This window comes from Puma concolor, chromosome C1 (assembly GCF_028749965.1).
Source record: "Puma concolor isolate L17-30 chromosome C1, mPumCon1.1.hap2, whole genome shotgun sequence".
Lineage (NCBI taxonomy): Eukaryota > Metazoa > Chordata > Mammalia > Carnivora > Felidae > Puma > Puma concolor.
In genome coordinates, this window is record NC_141674.1 from 33324542 (window position 1) to 33339755 (window position 15214).

Below are 15214 nucleotides of genomic sequence, written 5' to 3' on the forward strand. Positions count from 1 at the left end.
AGGCTTTCCAGGCTTCAGGAGAACTCTTGTTTCAGGTGGAGCAGAAGGCAGTTAAAATATAATTGGGTAGCATCCACAGTAATGGGTAGTGGGTAATGGGCGGTGTCACTGAGTGCTTCTTGTGTACTACGTCATGCTGAGTTCTTGCATGCATTATCTTACTTACCCTTCACTCCATCCAGCAGTTATCATTATTATCCCCATTTTAAGATGAGGAAAATGAAAAGCATAAAGACTAAGGATCTCCTCCAAGACAGATTCAGGACTGAAACCCAGATGCATCTAGTTCCAAAGATAGGGTTCTTAATAACTACATTATAATTCCATTAAAGAATTTTTTTCTAGGTATCTTAGACACTTGCAACTCTGGGACAAGCAAATTGGATTTAGACTACCTTTTTGAATATACCAAGATGAGAATTGAAGGGCTTATAGGACTTGGGCAATTCTGTGTTGCAGTTCTGTTGTAAGCAAGAGAGACTAATGACATGGGCTTTCTGGGAAGTCATGGACAGGAAGTACACTGGACCAGGACTCAGGAAACTCTATATCTTATCTGTTAACTGGATACAGTTGAATTCTTTATCTACACAGCACACCGATGTGAGCCTACCTTTTAGAGAATCCAAATGACTCCTCCTTTGGTCAAGGTGGTTTTATTGCACTGGAGACCTGACAGGAGGGTGTATGGTTGTCGAATAGTAACTGAAGAAGAATCATCTGGTAGTAACAGGGAAAGTGATGAGGAAGGCTGAAAATTTAAGATCTCCTGCTAAATGTTCTTTCTTTTTGCCAACAGACACCGCACACATGCACACATACTACATACACATTCACACTTTCCTTCTTCACATATTGACTCTTTGAACTTTCCATTGAAATATTTTACCCTAAAATGGTCCATGCTTCTGTTTCCCTTCATTGATGTGAAAAATAAGAAAGTTAGTTGTCTATGCTTAACTGCTTTGCCTAAATAATTTCTTTGATATGTTCATTCTAAAATAACAAGAGTTAAATCATACGAACATGTACCAACTAAACATAAGTATAAAAAGAGTAATTTGCTATAGGTGAGCCAACTCCAAAAATATTTACCTATGAATAATCAGGTCCTGACATTTCTGCTTCTGATAGCTGGAACCCACGTTTTACCAATATTCTTTCAAATTGTCCATGTTTCTCTTTTAAACTGTTTGTTTTAGTATCTATCATCTGGAGAAAAACAGAAATACCAGCAGCAAGAGGATATACAACAGCTTCGCCAGAATTTACACCGGCTCCAGATTCTGTGCAGCTCAGCCGAAAAAGAGCTCCGGTATGAGCGAGGAAAGAATTTGGACTTAAAGCAGCATAATAGCTTACTTCAGGAAGAAAGCATTAAGGTAACTCTGGTGGGTGTGTCCTTGATTGGAGGGTCTCAATTGCTTAATCACCCCTGTGGATAAATGAATTAGAACTCCTCAGCTGCATAGTTCATGATAGGATCCACAGATGTGTGGACAATGTGAGCTCTCTGATAACTCCCTCTGACTCTGCCCTACCAAGTAGGTACACAGTTCAGTTGTTTCTCTGCTGCTGAAGCTGTGTGTATACTGTCAGTCAACCTGTCAATGTGAAACACTTTAAGTTATACAATCTTTTGAAATCATTAGCTACAACTTTTAACACTTAATCGATTTGAACCACCTGACCCCAAACACTAGTGGTCTTGACCTAGTTCTAGCTGCAGTCTTATTTATTCCCTAAGAGATGTATCCATTATTATTGGTTGAATCAAATATCAACTGCACCGAGGTACAATTCCTAGGAGGGCAAACTTGTTCTTCCTGACTCAAGACTATCAAAAAGTTAGGAGGACATCCCCTAAACATGCCTGTTTTAAAATAACCTATCGTGGATGCCTAGGTGGCTCAGTCATTAAGCATCTGACTTCCACTCAGGTCATGATCTCATGGTTTGTGAGTTCAAGTCCCAGATCAGATGAGCACGAGCCACACCTCGGGTAAAACACGAGTCCCATTTCGAGTGGGCTCTGCTTTCTCTCTCTCTCTCTCTCTCTCTCTCTCTCTCTCCCTCTCTCTGCCCCTTTCTCACTTGTGCCCTCTCTCTCTAAAAAAATAAACAAGTAAAATAAATAAAATAATCTATGGAGAACTGTCATCCACAGAGTCATCTAAATTTTGTGAATCACATAAATATTCAAACTGAACCATCATGTAAAGTAGTGCTTCCTTTTAATTGAGGTTCAATTCTGTAAGCATATATCAGGGACCTAGTTTCTATAAGTCCCCATCTAAAGTTCTGGAATTCAACATTCAACAAATATGTGCTAAGCATCAGTCATATCCTGGGCAGGCAATCTTGTTGATACCGAAGGTTTAATTGTAGGTAAAACCAATACAATTCTTATCCCCTGGTTAGTAGGGACCCATCCAGAGTCAAATCCTGCCTACCTTTTGTTTTTGTAAATAAAACTTTATTGGCACACAGCCATACCTGTTTATTTACATATTATGGATGGCTGCTTTTGTACTACAAAAGCAGATTTGACTAGTTCTGACAGAGACCATGTGGCCCACAAAGGCTAAAATATTTGTGCTCTTGACCTTTTATAGGAAAATTTGTCACATCTGGTGAGGCAGGAACAGGGTAACTTATTCCAATAGTGACATAAAAATGAATTAAGGGGCACCTGGGTGGCTCAATCAGTTGAGCCTCTGACTCTTGATTTCAGCTCAGGTGATGATCCCAGGGTTGTGGTATCTAGCCCCGTGTCGGGCTCTGCACGGAGCATGGAGCCTGCTTAAGATTCTCCCTCCCCGCCTCTCCCCTGCTCACAGGCCCTCTCTCTCTCTCTCTCTCTCTCTCTCTCTCTCAATAAAAATAAAAAATAAGATAAAATTTTAATAAATTAATCAAGAAACGTCCCTACTTTTTAGTAACTCACAATCTAGTAGAGGAGATATAGATGAAAACAAGCAGTCATTTATGTCAAACTTTAAGGGAAGCGTTTCTTTTCTTTTTTTTTTTTTTTCAATATATGAAGTTTATTGTCAAATTGGTTTCCATACAACACCCAGCGCTCATCCCAAAAGGTGCCCTCCTCAATACCTAAGGGAAGCCTTTCTAGGGAGTCCTAGTGTTCCAGGATTATTTGAATAAACCTCTTTCTTACCCTCACTCCTCATGATTTTTTTAATATTGGTCACATTCTCTCAAGCCTTTGTAGTTTTAAATTAAATTCCAAATCTTTATCACATTTCCTTATAACACATTTCTGAGATCCTCTTAACTATCTAACTCTGAAAATATTCAAGCAATACTACATCTTTCTTAAGGTGTGATGATCGGACAGCACAGATTGTAATGCCTTATCTGTGGTTGACACCCTAGAAATTTTTGTTGAATTAATAAATGAGTCCTTCAGGGATAGGTAAATGATAAATTGGTAAAAAGTGAAGCCATCTTTTGTTCTGTTTTAAATCCCTTCATGGTGGGATAAAATATTGGCCATTCCAGTAATGAGACATCAGTGTTTTGGCTGATCCCTTAGGCCAGGCACCTAAGCAAAGTCATATATAACAGCCAATTACCTTTTATTGACAGTTTGTCTGTTTTATCTCTTATAAACCTCCCTACAGCCCTAAAGGGTCAGCATTTTATAGATGAGAAACTATTCAGTATTGCAAAGCTAACAAATCATGGAGTCAGAATTTAAATTCAGGTCTGTTTCTCTTTTTCCTATGAAGGAATCTTTCTGTATTATACCTTTCCTCATTTTGGAACCTCAGCTTTGCAAACTTAGAACTCACTCTTTAAAATCCACTCAGAGATGATCAAACTCTGGGGCTCTGGCTAATGTTAGGCATACTTAGAAGACTGATTAAGAAACCAGAGAATGGGATGCTTGGATGGCTTGGATGGTTGAGTGCCCAACTCTTGATTTTGGCTCATGTCATGATCCCAGTGTCATGGGATCAAGCCCCAAGTTGGGCTCTGCACTGAGCATGGAGCCTGCTTAAGATATTTCTCTCTCTCTCTCTCTCTCTCTCTCTCTGTCCCTCCCCCACGCACACACACTCTCTCTCAAATAAGAAAGAAACTAGAGTATTAATTTATTACTTTTAAACCATTTTATTATGAAATATAACACTCAGAAAGTACATAAGTATATAGTTTAACAAATTGTTATAAAGCAAGTACCCATATAACCACCACTCAGGATAAGAAATAGCGCATTGCCTGCACACCAGCAGCCCCTGCCTGCCTCTTTCCCATCTATAATCCTGTCGCCTTCCCATTTTAGCAGTAACCACTAATCTTGATTAATAACTCTTTTGCTTTACTTTATAGTTTCACCAACTGTGAATCTCAAACAAAATAGTTTTGCTGATTCTTGAATATTTTACAAATACAATCAATCAGTGTATGCACCTTCTATCTTTTTATGACCTACTTGTTTGGAACATTCACCCATGTTGTGCTGTATAGCTATTGTTCGTCCATTTTCTTTGCAGTATAGTATTCCACCATAAGAAATTGCCATTACCTATTCTTTCTATGGTTTATGGGCATCTTGTATGTTTCCAGCCTGGGCTATTAAGAAGAATGCTGTAGGCTTTCAGAGCTTCAGGCAGAGAATTGTTCTGACATCACCAGCACTGAGACACTGAACTGGATCCTCTTACTGGTGTTTGAACATCCCAGCCTGAAGCTAAAAATGCCCTCCTACATGCACATATCATTGGCCATAATAGTGTTTGCTCCACTGTTGTCTCATTCCATCAGTACCAGCATGATCAAAATGCTGCATATTAGCCATATGACTGATGATCACAGGTCCCGGAGGCCTTTAGCTTTCTTGGCCTGTGGAAGAGGTGGTCTTGTATGAAAGGACTTGTGCCTTTTCTATTTACAGTAAGAAGTTTAGGTTTCAAAACCCTGACCTAATCCAGTGCACCAAATATTCCAACACTTGATTTTTTTCTTTTCCCCTATTTCTTTGTTTCTTCTTCTAGTCATTAGATCTGTGTCTTACTGAGTTTTTCATGGCTACATTTTTCTTTTTTTGTAACCTCATAATCCCCTTCACCTCTTTTGCCCATCTGCCCCACCTTCCTCCCTCGTGGTAGTAACCGGTTTGTTTTTTGTATTTATGAATCAGTTTCTGTTTGGTTTGGTTTGTTCCAGATTTCCCATATAAGTGAAATCCTATGTCTTTATCCGTGGCTACACTGTTCATGAAAAATGAAAGTTCCAGGCTAACTAATAGGTTAGAGTGCCCTTCGAGAAGAAATCGAGATTTAATAGATTTGTTCCTGTCAATGAAGTTTCAAAAACTGTACGAATCCTCCAAAATAAAATGAGAAAATTTTTTTAAAAATTTAAAAAAAAAGGGGGGGAGAGAGTAGTTGAACTGGTTTAGAATAGTGGAGGGAGATAAAGGAGGATTTTTACTGAGAGAATAGGAGGCTTATTAAAGTCTACTCTAGAATTTCTTTTTGATAATACCAAAGAGGCTAGCTTATTACAGTAGTTTTTTCCTCTTGATCTACATTGACCCACCAATGATACCAAGGCATATTACTTGTAGGGTTTAATTTCTTCATTTCTACACGCATTCATTTCTACTCTGTTTAATAAATTATTTTGACCTTTTTACATGCCTGTTAACATTTTTGGAGATGGCATATCTGGTCTTCAGAAATTAATGCAAAAGCAGGTATCATAAGCTTAGCACTCTGGATGCTTGAGTAGCCTTTATGCAAGGATCTTTGCTTTAAAACAGAGAGCATAAGAGCACATTTATTTCAGGTATGTTCGTTTATTGAATGTAAGACTCTTTCCTGAACAGTGAGATGTACAAAATGATCTGAGTTAACACGTCTACTTTTTAAAAAACTGCTGCTGGGGCGCCTGGGTGGCTCGGTCGGTTAAGCGTCCGACTTCGGCTCAGGTCATGATCTCACGGTCCGTGAGTTTGAGCCCCGCGTCAGGCTCTGTGCTGACTGCTCAGAGCCTGGAGCCTGTTTCGGATTCTGTGTCTCCCTCTCTCTCTGCCCCTCCCCTGTTCACGCTCTGTCTCTCTCTGTCTCAAAAATAAACGTTAAAAAATTTTTAAAAACAAACAAACAAAAAAACTGCTGCTATGAACATTCATGTACATGTATCCTGATGTCCACAGGACGTATTTCTCTAGGAAGGGAGTGGGAGTGGAATTATTGCATCTCAGCGTATGTGTTACTTCAACTCCTGTCTAAAGGTTTATACTCCCACCAGCAGGTAGGAAGGTTCCTGTTGCTCTGCGTCCTCACCAACTCTTGGTACTGTCAGACTTTAAATTTTTTGCTAATCTCGGATACATGTATAGTGGTAGCTCCTAGCATTTTAATGCGCATTTCCCTGTTTACAAATGAAGATGAACAGCTCTCTCTAAATGTATTTGACATCTGAGTTCCTATTTTGTGAACTCCCTGTTTAAGATTTTGTTTACTTTTCTTTGGGACTTCTGTCCTTTTAATTTTCCCACTCATTTGTAGGAATTCTTTGTATATGAAGCCTTGATCAGGTTTGTATCACCAACACCTTCTACTCTGTGACTTACATTTTCACTCTCTAAATAGAAGTTTTGATGAATCAAAGTTTTTCATTTTAACCTAATCAATGTTTACCTTTATAATTGGTGATTTCAGGTTCTGACTTAAGAAATCTTTGTCAGCCTCAAAGTCATAAAGATATTCTCCTACATTACTGTACTGTCCACTAGGACATAAGAAATGTGTGTGGTCTGTTTCTGAGCTCTCTCTTTTGTTCCATTGTTCTGTCTATTCTTGTGCCGATAGCATGCTATCTTAATTTAGCATTATGCAGACCTCAATATTTGATAGAGCACAGCTTTTCATTTTGTTGTTCTTGTTCTAGGATGCCTGGATATTCTTGGCCATTTGAAATTTTATATAAATTTTGTCATCAGTTTGTCAAGTTACACGCACAAACCCACATGTACTCACACACAACATACATATACTAACACATAACCTTTGGGGATTTATACACTGAATTTATACACTAAATCTGTAGATAAATTTGGGCAGAGTTTAAATCTTTACAATATTGAATCCTCCATGAAATATGTGTGTATTATATTTAGGTCTTCTTTAATTTTTCCCAATATCCTAATTTTCTTTGTGGAGACCTTATACATCTTTTATGTTAGACACATTCCTAGGTGCTGATATTTTCCATACTATTGTAAATGGTAACTTTTTAAAGTTTCATTTTCTAACTATTGCTAATACATAAAAATGCAGTGAATTTTTTTGAATAAAAACCTTGCCATACTTTTAAATTACTTCTTACAATTGATGCTTATATTATTTTGTATTGTATACACAAGCAATCATATCATCTAGGAATAAATACAATTTTCTTTCTTTCCTTCCACATGTTATACCTTTCATTCTTTTTTTCTTGCCTAAGCAGTGGCTAGTACAGTAACAAATAGAACCGATGATAGTGGGTACCATTTTCTCATTCCCAGTCTCAAAGAAAAAGTTCTAAAATATCAGTTAATATGCCTTGTAGGATTTTTTTAATAGACATTTTTTAATCACATTAAGAAAATTCTTGGGGCACCTGGGTGGCTTAGTTGGCTAAGCATCTAACTTCTGCTCAAGTCATGATCTCACGGTTCGTGAGTTCGAGCCCCATGTCGGGCTCTGTGCTGCCAGCTTAGAGCCTGGAGCCTGCTTCAGATTCTGTGTCTCCCTCTCTCTCTGCCCCTCCCTGGCTCTCACTCTGTCTCTCTGTCTCTCTCTGTCTCTCTCTCTCTCTCAAAAATAAATAAGCATTAAAAAATTTTTTTAAATAAAATTCTTTTATAGTGTTCATTCAATGTTTTTGGATGAGTACATGTTGAATTTCATCAAATTCTTTTCTGCATCATTTTTTGAGAAGATAAGATTTTTATATCTGTTAATACAGTGAATTATATTGACTGATGTTCTAATGCTAACTCAACTCTGCATTCCTAGGATAAACCCATCTTCATCCTAAATTATTATCCTTTTTCTACATTGCTGGTGTTAGCTTGTTAGTATTTCTTTGGAATTTTTGCATCTTAGTTCGCAAATGAGACTAGCTTGTCATTTTTCTTCCTTATAACATTCACATCAAACTTTAGCATAAAGGTTACCCTAGCCCCTTAACATGAGACAGGTAACATACCTTCATTTTGTGTTCTCTGGAAGAGTTTGTAAGAGTGAATTACAGTTGGGGCGCCTGAGGCACCTGGGTGGCTCAGCTGGTTGAGCATCTGACTCTTGATTTCAGTTCAGGTCATGATTTTGGTTCAGATCGTGATTTCACGGTTGTCAGATCGAGTCCCATGTTGGGCTCTGTGCTGACAGAGCAGAGCCTGCTTGGGATTCTCTCTCCCTCTCTTTCTCTCTCCTCCCCAACTTGTGCATGCTCTCTCTCTCAAAAATAAATAAACCGTAAAGAAAAAAAAAAGGAGTAAATTACAACTATTTCTTCTTTAATAATTATAAGACCTCATTTCTGAATCCTTCTGATTCTAGAGTTTTATTTTGGGAAGATTTTCAATTACTGATTCAGTTTCTTAATGGTTATAAGAAGTCACACATATACCAAAGTATGTTTTATTTGGTATATGTGTATATTTTATTTTGGTATATTTTATTTTTATAGAAATTTGGTATATTTTATTTTTATAGAAATTTTTTTCATTTAAATTTTCAAAATTTTTATTAAAGTTAGTCATCAACTTTTAAAAATAGAGATGGCCCTTTTCATTTTCATGATGCTAAATAACCTGTGATTTAAAAGAGGTTGGCAAAGACCAGACCATAGAAGGCCAGGCAAGCTGCTGGGATTTGTTTCCAGAGTTTCAGGAAGCCTGAAAGATTTAAGCAGTGGAGTGAATAGTTCAATCTATGTTTTTAAAAGAACACTTTGAGGGCGCCTGGGTGGCTCAGTCGGTTAAGCGTCTGACTTCGGCTGGGGTCATGATCTCGCGGTCCGTGAGTTCGAGCCCCGCGTCGGGCTCTGTGCTGACTGCTCAGAGCCTGGAGCCTGTTTCAGATTCTGTGTCTCCCTCTCTCTCTGATCCTCCCTCTCCCTCTCTCTGTCTCAAAAATAAATAAACGTTAAAAAAAAATTTAAAAGAACACTTTGGCTGCATTGTAGAGAACAGATTAGAAGGGCGTAAACATGGAAGTGGCAGAACCATGTCATTATTGCAACAACCAAGGCTGGAGACCATGATGTTGGAGACGAGGGTGGTAGACACTGATGGGCCGATGCAAGACGTGTTGTGGAGGGAGCAGGACAGCAAGTGCCGAAGGGGCTCAGGATGGGAAAGGAAGACTCAGGATTACTTTGAGACTGCTGGCCTGAACAAAACCTTGGATGGAGGCATCATTTATTGAAATCGGGAAGACTGAGAGAGAAAAATCATTTTTGATATGGACAGAATCAGGGAGTTTTATTTTGGCAGTTCCAGGCACAAAGATGGTATTTCAAATTGTGACAGCGAACTAGGGAAGGAATGATCAACTCTCAAAGCCTGGGAGAGTCCAGTGATATTTAGAAGCTGGGCAGCATTAGAAGAGTCTACACAAGAGACCGGGAAGGAACTGCAAAGAGATGCAAGCAAACCAGGAGAGTTTGGTATCACAGACTCCATGATAATTTTCTGAGACAGAGGGAGTGAATGCTACCTAAGAGGTCAGTTGTCCACTGGATTCATTTTGGCAGTGGGGACATCAGTAGTGCCCCAGCATAAATAGTTTCATGGAGGAGTGGGAATGAAAGCCAGCTTGCAGTAGATTTTTAAAAAAGGATGGAAAATGTTTAGACCATGCGTGTGTAGAAACATTAGGAAAATTCCTCTGTCCAGCGGCCATCTGGCAAACCTTACTGACACAAGACAGTTCCGGGGAGTTAATCATCCATGTGACATTGGTTATTTGTCAGCTCTTAGGGGACTGCACTGCTTGGAAAAGTGCTTATTCTGGCTCATGTTCATGTTCTTTCCACGCTTATTTCTATCACTCTTGTTTATTCCCCTCCTCTAGATCAAAATTGAACTAAAGCAGGCCCAGCAGAAGTTATTAGATGGTACAAAGATGTGCTCTTCACTCACGGCAGAATGGAAGCACGGTCAGCAGAAAATCAGGGAACTGGAGCTGGAGGTACTTAAACAGGATCAGAGCATTAAATCACAGGACAACCTGAAGGAAAAGCTGGCTCAAGAGAAATCAAAAGTCGCTGATGCAGAGGAAAAGGTAATTATCCTCATGCTTAGTAAGTACCATACACTGGATACCAGTACTAAAATCCTGTTTCCCTAAGGATTTAGGAAGTAGATATGATGCACACTTCATAGAATTCCAGGGTTTTTCTGTGCTCTTCCATGCTTTCCTCTCTTTTGACTTCACCTGCTCCTGCAGTTCCAGTAAATCTCATGTTTCTTTAAACTGCATGAACTTGAAAAGGTAAGGGTCTGTAAAGCTATAGCATGAACTTAAAGTAACTGACTGAAACCATATGACTTTTGTTTTATACTTTCAACTTTTAAAAGACTTATTCTCCTCTCCTTTGGATTGTCTCTCTCTATGGTTTTTATTTTACAATTTGGGGGTGGATTCGTGTTGTGAAATGAACCATTTTGAAATAATGCCCCTGCATTTTAGATTCGCTAACACCAGGTGGCAGTAGTACGCAACAGTTGCACATTTTGATCTGTGGGTTTCAGTCAAATCTCACGTAAAAAATAAATCCTTAAATAAATAAATAAATAATGTAATCCAACAGTATAAATATGAAACAAACATCAAAAAGCAGATGACATCCATCTTTATTATGCTCAAAAGCCTAATTTTGAGCTAAAGAAACCAGAACAAAAGACTTCATACTATGTAATTTCATTTATAAGAGGTTCAAGAAGAGACAAAACTAAACAGATGAACATAAGGGAAGGGAAGCAAAAATAATATAAAAACAGGGAGGGGGACAAAACATAAGAGCCTCAAACATAGAGAACAAAGGATTGCTGGAGGGGTTGGGGGGGCGGGCAATGGGCTAAATAGGTAGGGGCATTAAGGAATCTACTCCTGAAATCGTTGCATTATATATGCTAACTAACTTGGATGTAAATTAAAAAATAAATAAATTATTTACAAAAAAAAAAGAATGACAAAACTAAGCTACGGTCAGAGGATGTTGGTTGTCTTTATGAGGGTTATTAACTGGGAGAGGATGAGAGGGACTCTTTCTTCCATGGTGCTGGGAGCATTCTTTATCTTAGCATGGGAAGTGGTTATATAAGTAACTTCATTCAGTATGCTTCAAGATATGTGCACTTTATGTATGTTAGTACTCCATTAAAAAAGTAGTTGGCTGGGGCGTCAGGGTGGCTCAGTTAAGCATCTGACTCTTGATCTTGGCTCAGGTCATGATTTCACAGTTCATGGAAGTCAGCCCCAGATCAGGCTCTGTGCTGACAATGCAGAGCCTGCTTGGGATTCTCTCTCTCTCCCTCTCTCATGACCCTCCCCTGCTCATGCTCATGCTCTCCCTCTTTCAAAATAAATAAACTTAAAAACAAGAAGTAGTTGGTAAAACTGATACAGATTAGTAAAAAACTCTAAATTTAGACAGTACTAAATACTGGTGAGGATTTTGTGCAACAGGGACTCATATATTGACTGCAGTTGGAAGAGTAAATTAGCATAAACACTTCGGAAAGCAATTGGCATTTGCATCTAGTTAGGTTAAAGACGTGTGTATCATACAACCCAATGCTTCTACTACTGGGCATAAATACTAGAAAAAGTATTATACTGCACAGAGGTATCAGGAGACAGGAATACAATCATTTTTGTAGAAATATTGTTCCAAATAGCAGAAAATTGGAAGCAACCCAAACGTCCCCTGACATAATATCAAATAAATAAACTGTATATTTACACAATAGCATACAACAGTGAAAATAAATGAATTACAGGTACATGCTGTAGTTCAATATATATTGAATAAAAAATCAGGGGCACCTGGGTGGCTCGGCTGGTTAAGCGTCCGACTCTTGATTTTGGCTGAGGTCATTATCTCACAGTTTGTGAGTTCAAGCCCCATATCGGTCTCTGCACTGGCAGTGTGGAGCCTGTTTCAGATTCTCTCTCTGCCCCTCTCTTGCTCGTATTCTCTCTAAATAAATAAATAAATAAACATTTAAAAAAATCACCAAAAACACGGTATGATTTCATTGATTCAGAGGTCAAAATTATGTAAAGGAAAAGCCATGTTACACAGATTATATATTAAAGAAAAAGCAAGGAAATGATTAACCCAAAACTCAAGATAATTGGTTTTCTCAAGTGAGGAGGGAAGGGGGATAATTGACAAGGTCCCAGAGTAGACTTTAAAAGTATTGGAAATGTTCTTTTCTCAACTGGGTGACAGGTTCAAAAGTCTGCATATGTCCCTGATAGAGAAGCCAATGGGGTGGTGTTATTTGCCTCTGTGGAATTAAGAGTGAATATCTTTAAGGAAGCATTTTCCCTTTGTAGGACTAAACAGGGGCAGCTCAAAGGAACTTGAACTGGCCATGGATGACTGGCTGCCCACTGCCATTGCCCTCGAATCATTCTGCATTTCTGCATCTTCACCTCTCCTATAGTTTGTGGGCTCTGCCAGGACCTAGGGCTGGTGCACAAAGCCCTGCTCTTAAAAAGGGGGCTGCCGTGCACTGGCGTTCACGAGTGTTTGTGGGGACTGTGGTGCCAAACCCTCATAAAGAATGCATTTTTAGATCAGGAATACATTCAGGAGACAATAGCTATTCTGCTAAGAACTAGTCATTCAGCAGATATTTATTGAGCATCTGCTATGTACCAGTCACAACTTAGGGTGACACAAAGGTTCATAAAAATATGTAAACAAATTAAAAGGATACTTATCTAATAAAAAAAAGTTTTAATGAAGCTTTTAATCTAACATGTAAATTCTAAAATAAAATTATACATCTCTCTTTCAAATTCATAAATCTTATTGTTAGTCCTACCAGTGCATTAAAGAGCATATTACTGGTGCGAGGTGAAATGCTAACAGGAACTCGATTTGTAAGAGACTCCTACTTCGTTTTAAGATCTTATCCTGAATCTAGTCACACTGTGGAGAAACTAGACACACTCCTACATTGCTGTTGGAAGTGTAAATTGGCCTAATACCTATGGAGCCAGCTTGGCATTATCTATTAAACAAACAAATAATAGTAATCTTTGCCCTAGCAAACCCACATCTCGTAATGTATTCTAGAGATTTGTTGGTAATAGCAAAAGATTGGAATCAATTTAATTGTCCATCAGTAGGGGTCTACTTAAATAAGTTATGATATATCCTTATATATGCAGCTGTAAAAGAGAGGGCGATTCTACATAAACATATAATATGGAAAAATCACCAAGTGTTATTTTTATTTACAAAAAGCAAGCTGCATAAGTATATATGGTATGCCATCATTTGTGTAAAAAATATGTATATGAAGGAGAACTGTATAATAGTATTTAGTTATATAGGCATAAATAAATCCCTGGAAGGGTACGTAAGAAACTAATACCAGAAATTGTGTATTTAGTGGAGGAAAAGTGGCAGGAAGACAGGATAAAGATGGGAAGGAGTTTTCACTGCATGGCTTCGTTTTACCCAAACATGCATTAAACTACGCGAATGTATCAGGTAGTGTAAAACTTAGGTAACTTATTTTAAAATTAAATCTAGCCACATTCTCTGCTTTAGATCAGATTTGTTTGTTAGCACTATGTTTGCCAGTTACTCATCCAGCATTTCCCTGATTGGAAAAAAAAGGTCATGCTTAATGTTTTATTTGTGAAATTTTTCCTTCAAGATTTTGGATCTGCAGCAGAAATTAGAACATGCTCATAAAGTCTGTCTCACAGACACTTGTATTTCGGGAAAGAAGCAACTGGAGGAAAGGATAAAGGAAGCACTAGAAAATGAAGCTAAGACAAAGCAACTATATCAGGAGGAACAACAGAAGAGGTAAGAGGAGCAAAGATGTCAGTTTCCCATGGGCCAACCTGATTGAGTTTAGCAGGAATGTCAGTTTACGGATGTATTTCCTCTGTGTTCCCACTGCAGTGAACTACATTACATAACTTCTTGTATATAGCACTCGTTACACTGTATTCGAATTGTTTTTCCTGTTTGCCTTTCACAAAAGAGTGTCAGATTCTTTTTTTTTTTTTTTTTTTTTTTTAAATTTTTTTTTTTTTCAACGTTTATTTATTTTTGGGACAGAGAGAGACATAGCATGAACGGGGGAGGGGCAGAGAGAGAGGGAGACACAGAATCGGAAACAGGCTCCAGGCTCTGAGCCATCAGCCCAGAGCCCGACGCGGGGCTCGAACTCACGGACCGCGAGATCGTGACCTGGCTGAAGTCGGACGCCTAACCGACTGCGCCACCCAGGCGCCCCAAGAGTGTCAGATTCTTAAGGGCAGGGTTTATTTCTCGTTGCTCTGAGCCGGGTGCACGGGGTACAGGAGTAAATTTTCTTGAATGACTGACTAGATTACCTATGAAATATGATACTCTGGGCTTTGCTTTTCCAACTCTCACATGATTGGCATAAACTGCAAACTAAAGGAAATTGATTTTTGTATTTATCACCTGATTTCCTTGAAAGAAATTCCAAGTACTTTACAGACCTCTTAATCATCAGTAATCTGTCACCAAATAGGAGCTTTCATTTTTTTCTAAAATTATTATGATTACTATTAGAATTCTTACTTAAATGATCTTCCTGGATGCCCTAAACTTCAGTAACTGATGCTTCTTATTTCTATGGCACTGAAGAGTGAACCACATATGTTTTAAGAAAAATATGGTTTTAGCCACTGAAAAGACATGCAGACATTCACATATATAATGAAGCTCAAAAATTTATTTTCAGCTTTAGCTAAAAGCTCTAACATCAGCCCTGGCACTAAAAGGTACTCAGTAAATACTTAGCGAATGAATAATGTGTAAGTAAGTAAATGAATGAACGTATGAATGAATAATGAGCTCACTCGGAAGTACAGTAGAAAAATACTTGTCTCACTGCTACAGCTAACAGGATGGCAGACCATCCTGTTGTAATACACCTAGATCCTGAATAAACTATAGTAAG

At 38.4% G+C, this 15214-nt stretch overlaps 1 protein-coding gene across 9 annotated transcripts in view; it reads left to right on the top strand.

Moving 5' to 3' along the window:
* The window catches only part of CCDC30 (coiled-coil domain containing 30), a 128613-nt gene that overhangs the window by 72884 nt on the left and 40515 nt on the right, over positions 1 to 15214 (top strand). For all 9 annotated transcript variants that reach the window (XR_015254643.1, XM_086716658.1, XM_086716657.1 and 6 more), the window contains 3 exons: positions 1203 to 1382; positions 10098 to 10307; positions 13928 to 14082. Coding sequence is in view for 8 of the 9 variants with exons in the window: in XM_086716658.1 (XP_086572784.1) it covers positions 1203 to 1382; positions 10098 to 10307; positions 13928 to 14082 (545 nt within the window). In the remaining variant the exon portion in view is untranslated. The remainder of the gene's footprint in view (positions 1 to 1202; positions 1383 to 10097; positions 10308 to 13927; positions 14083 to 15214) is intronic.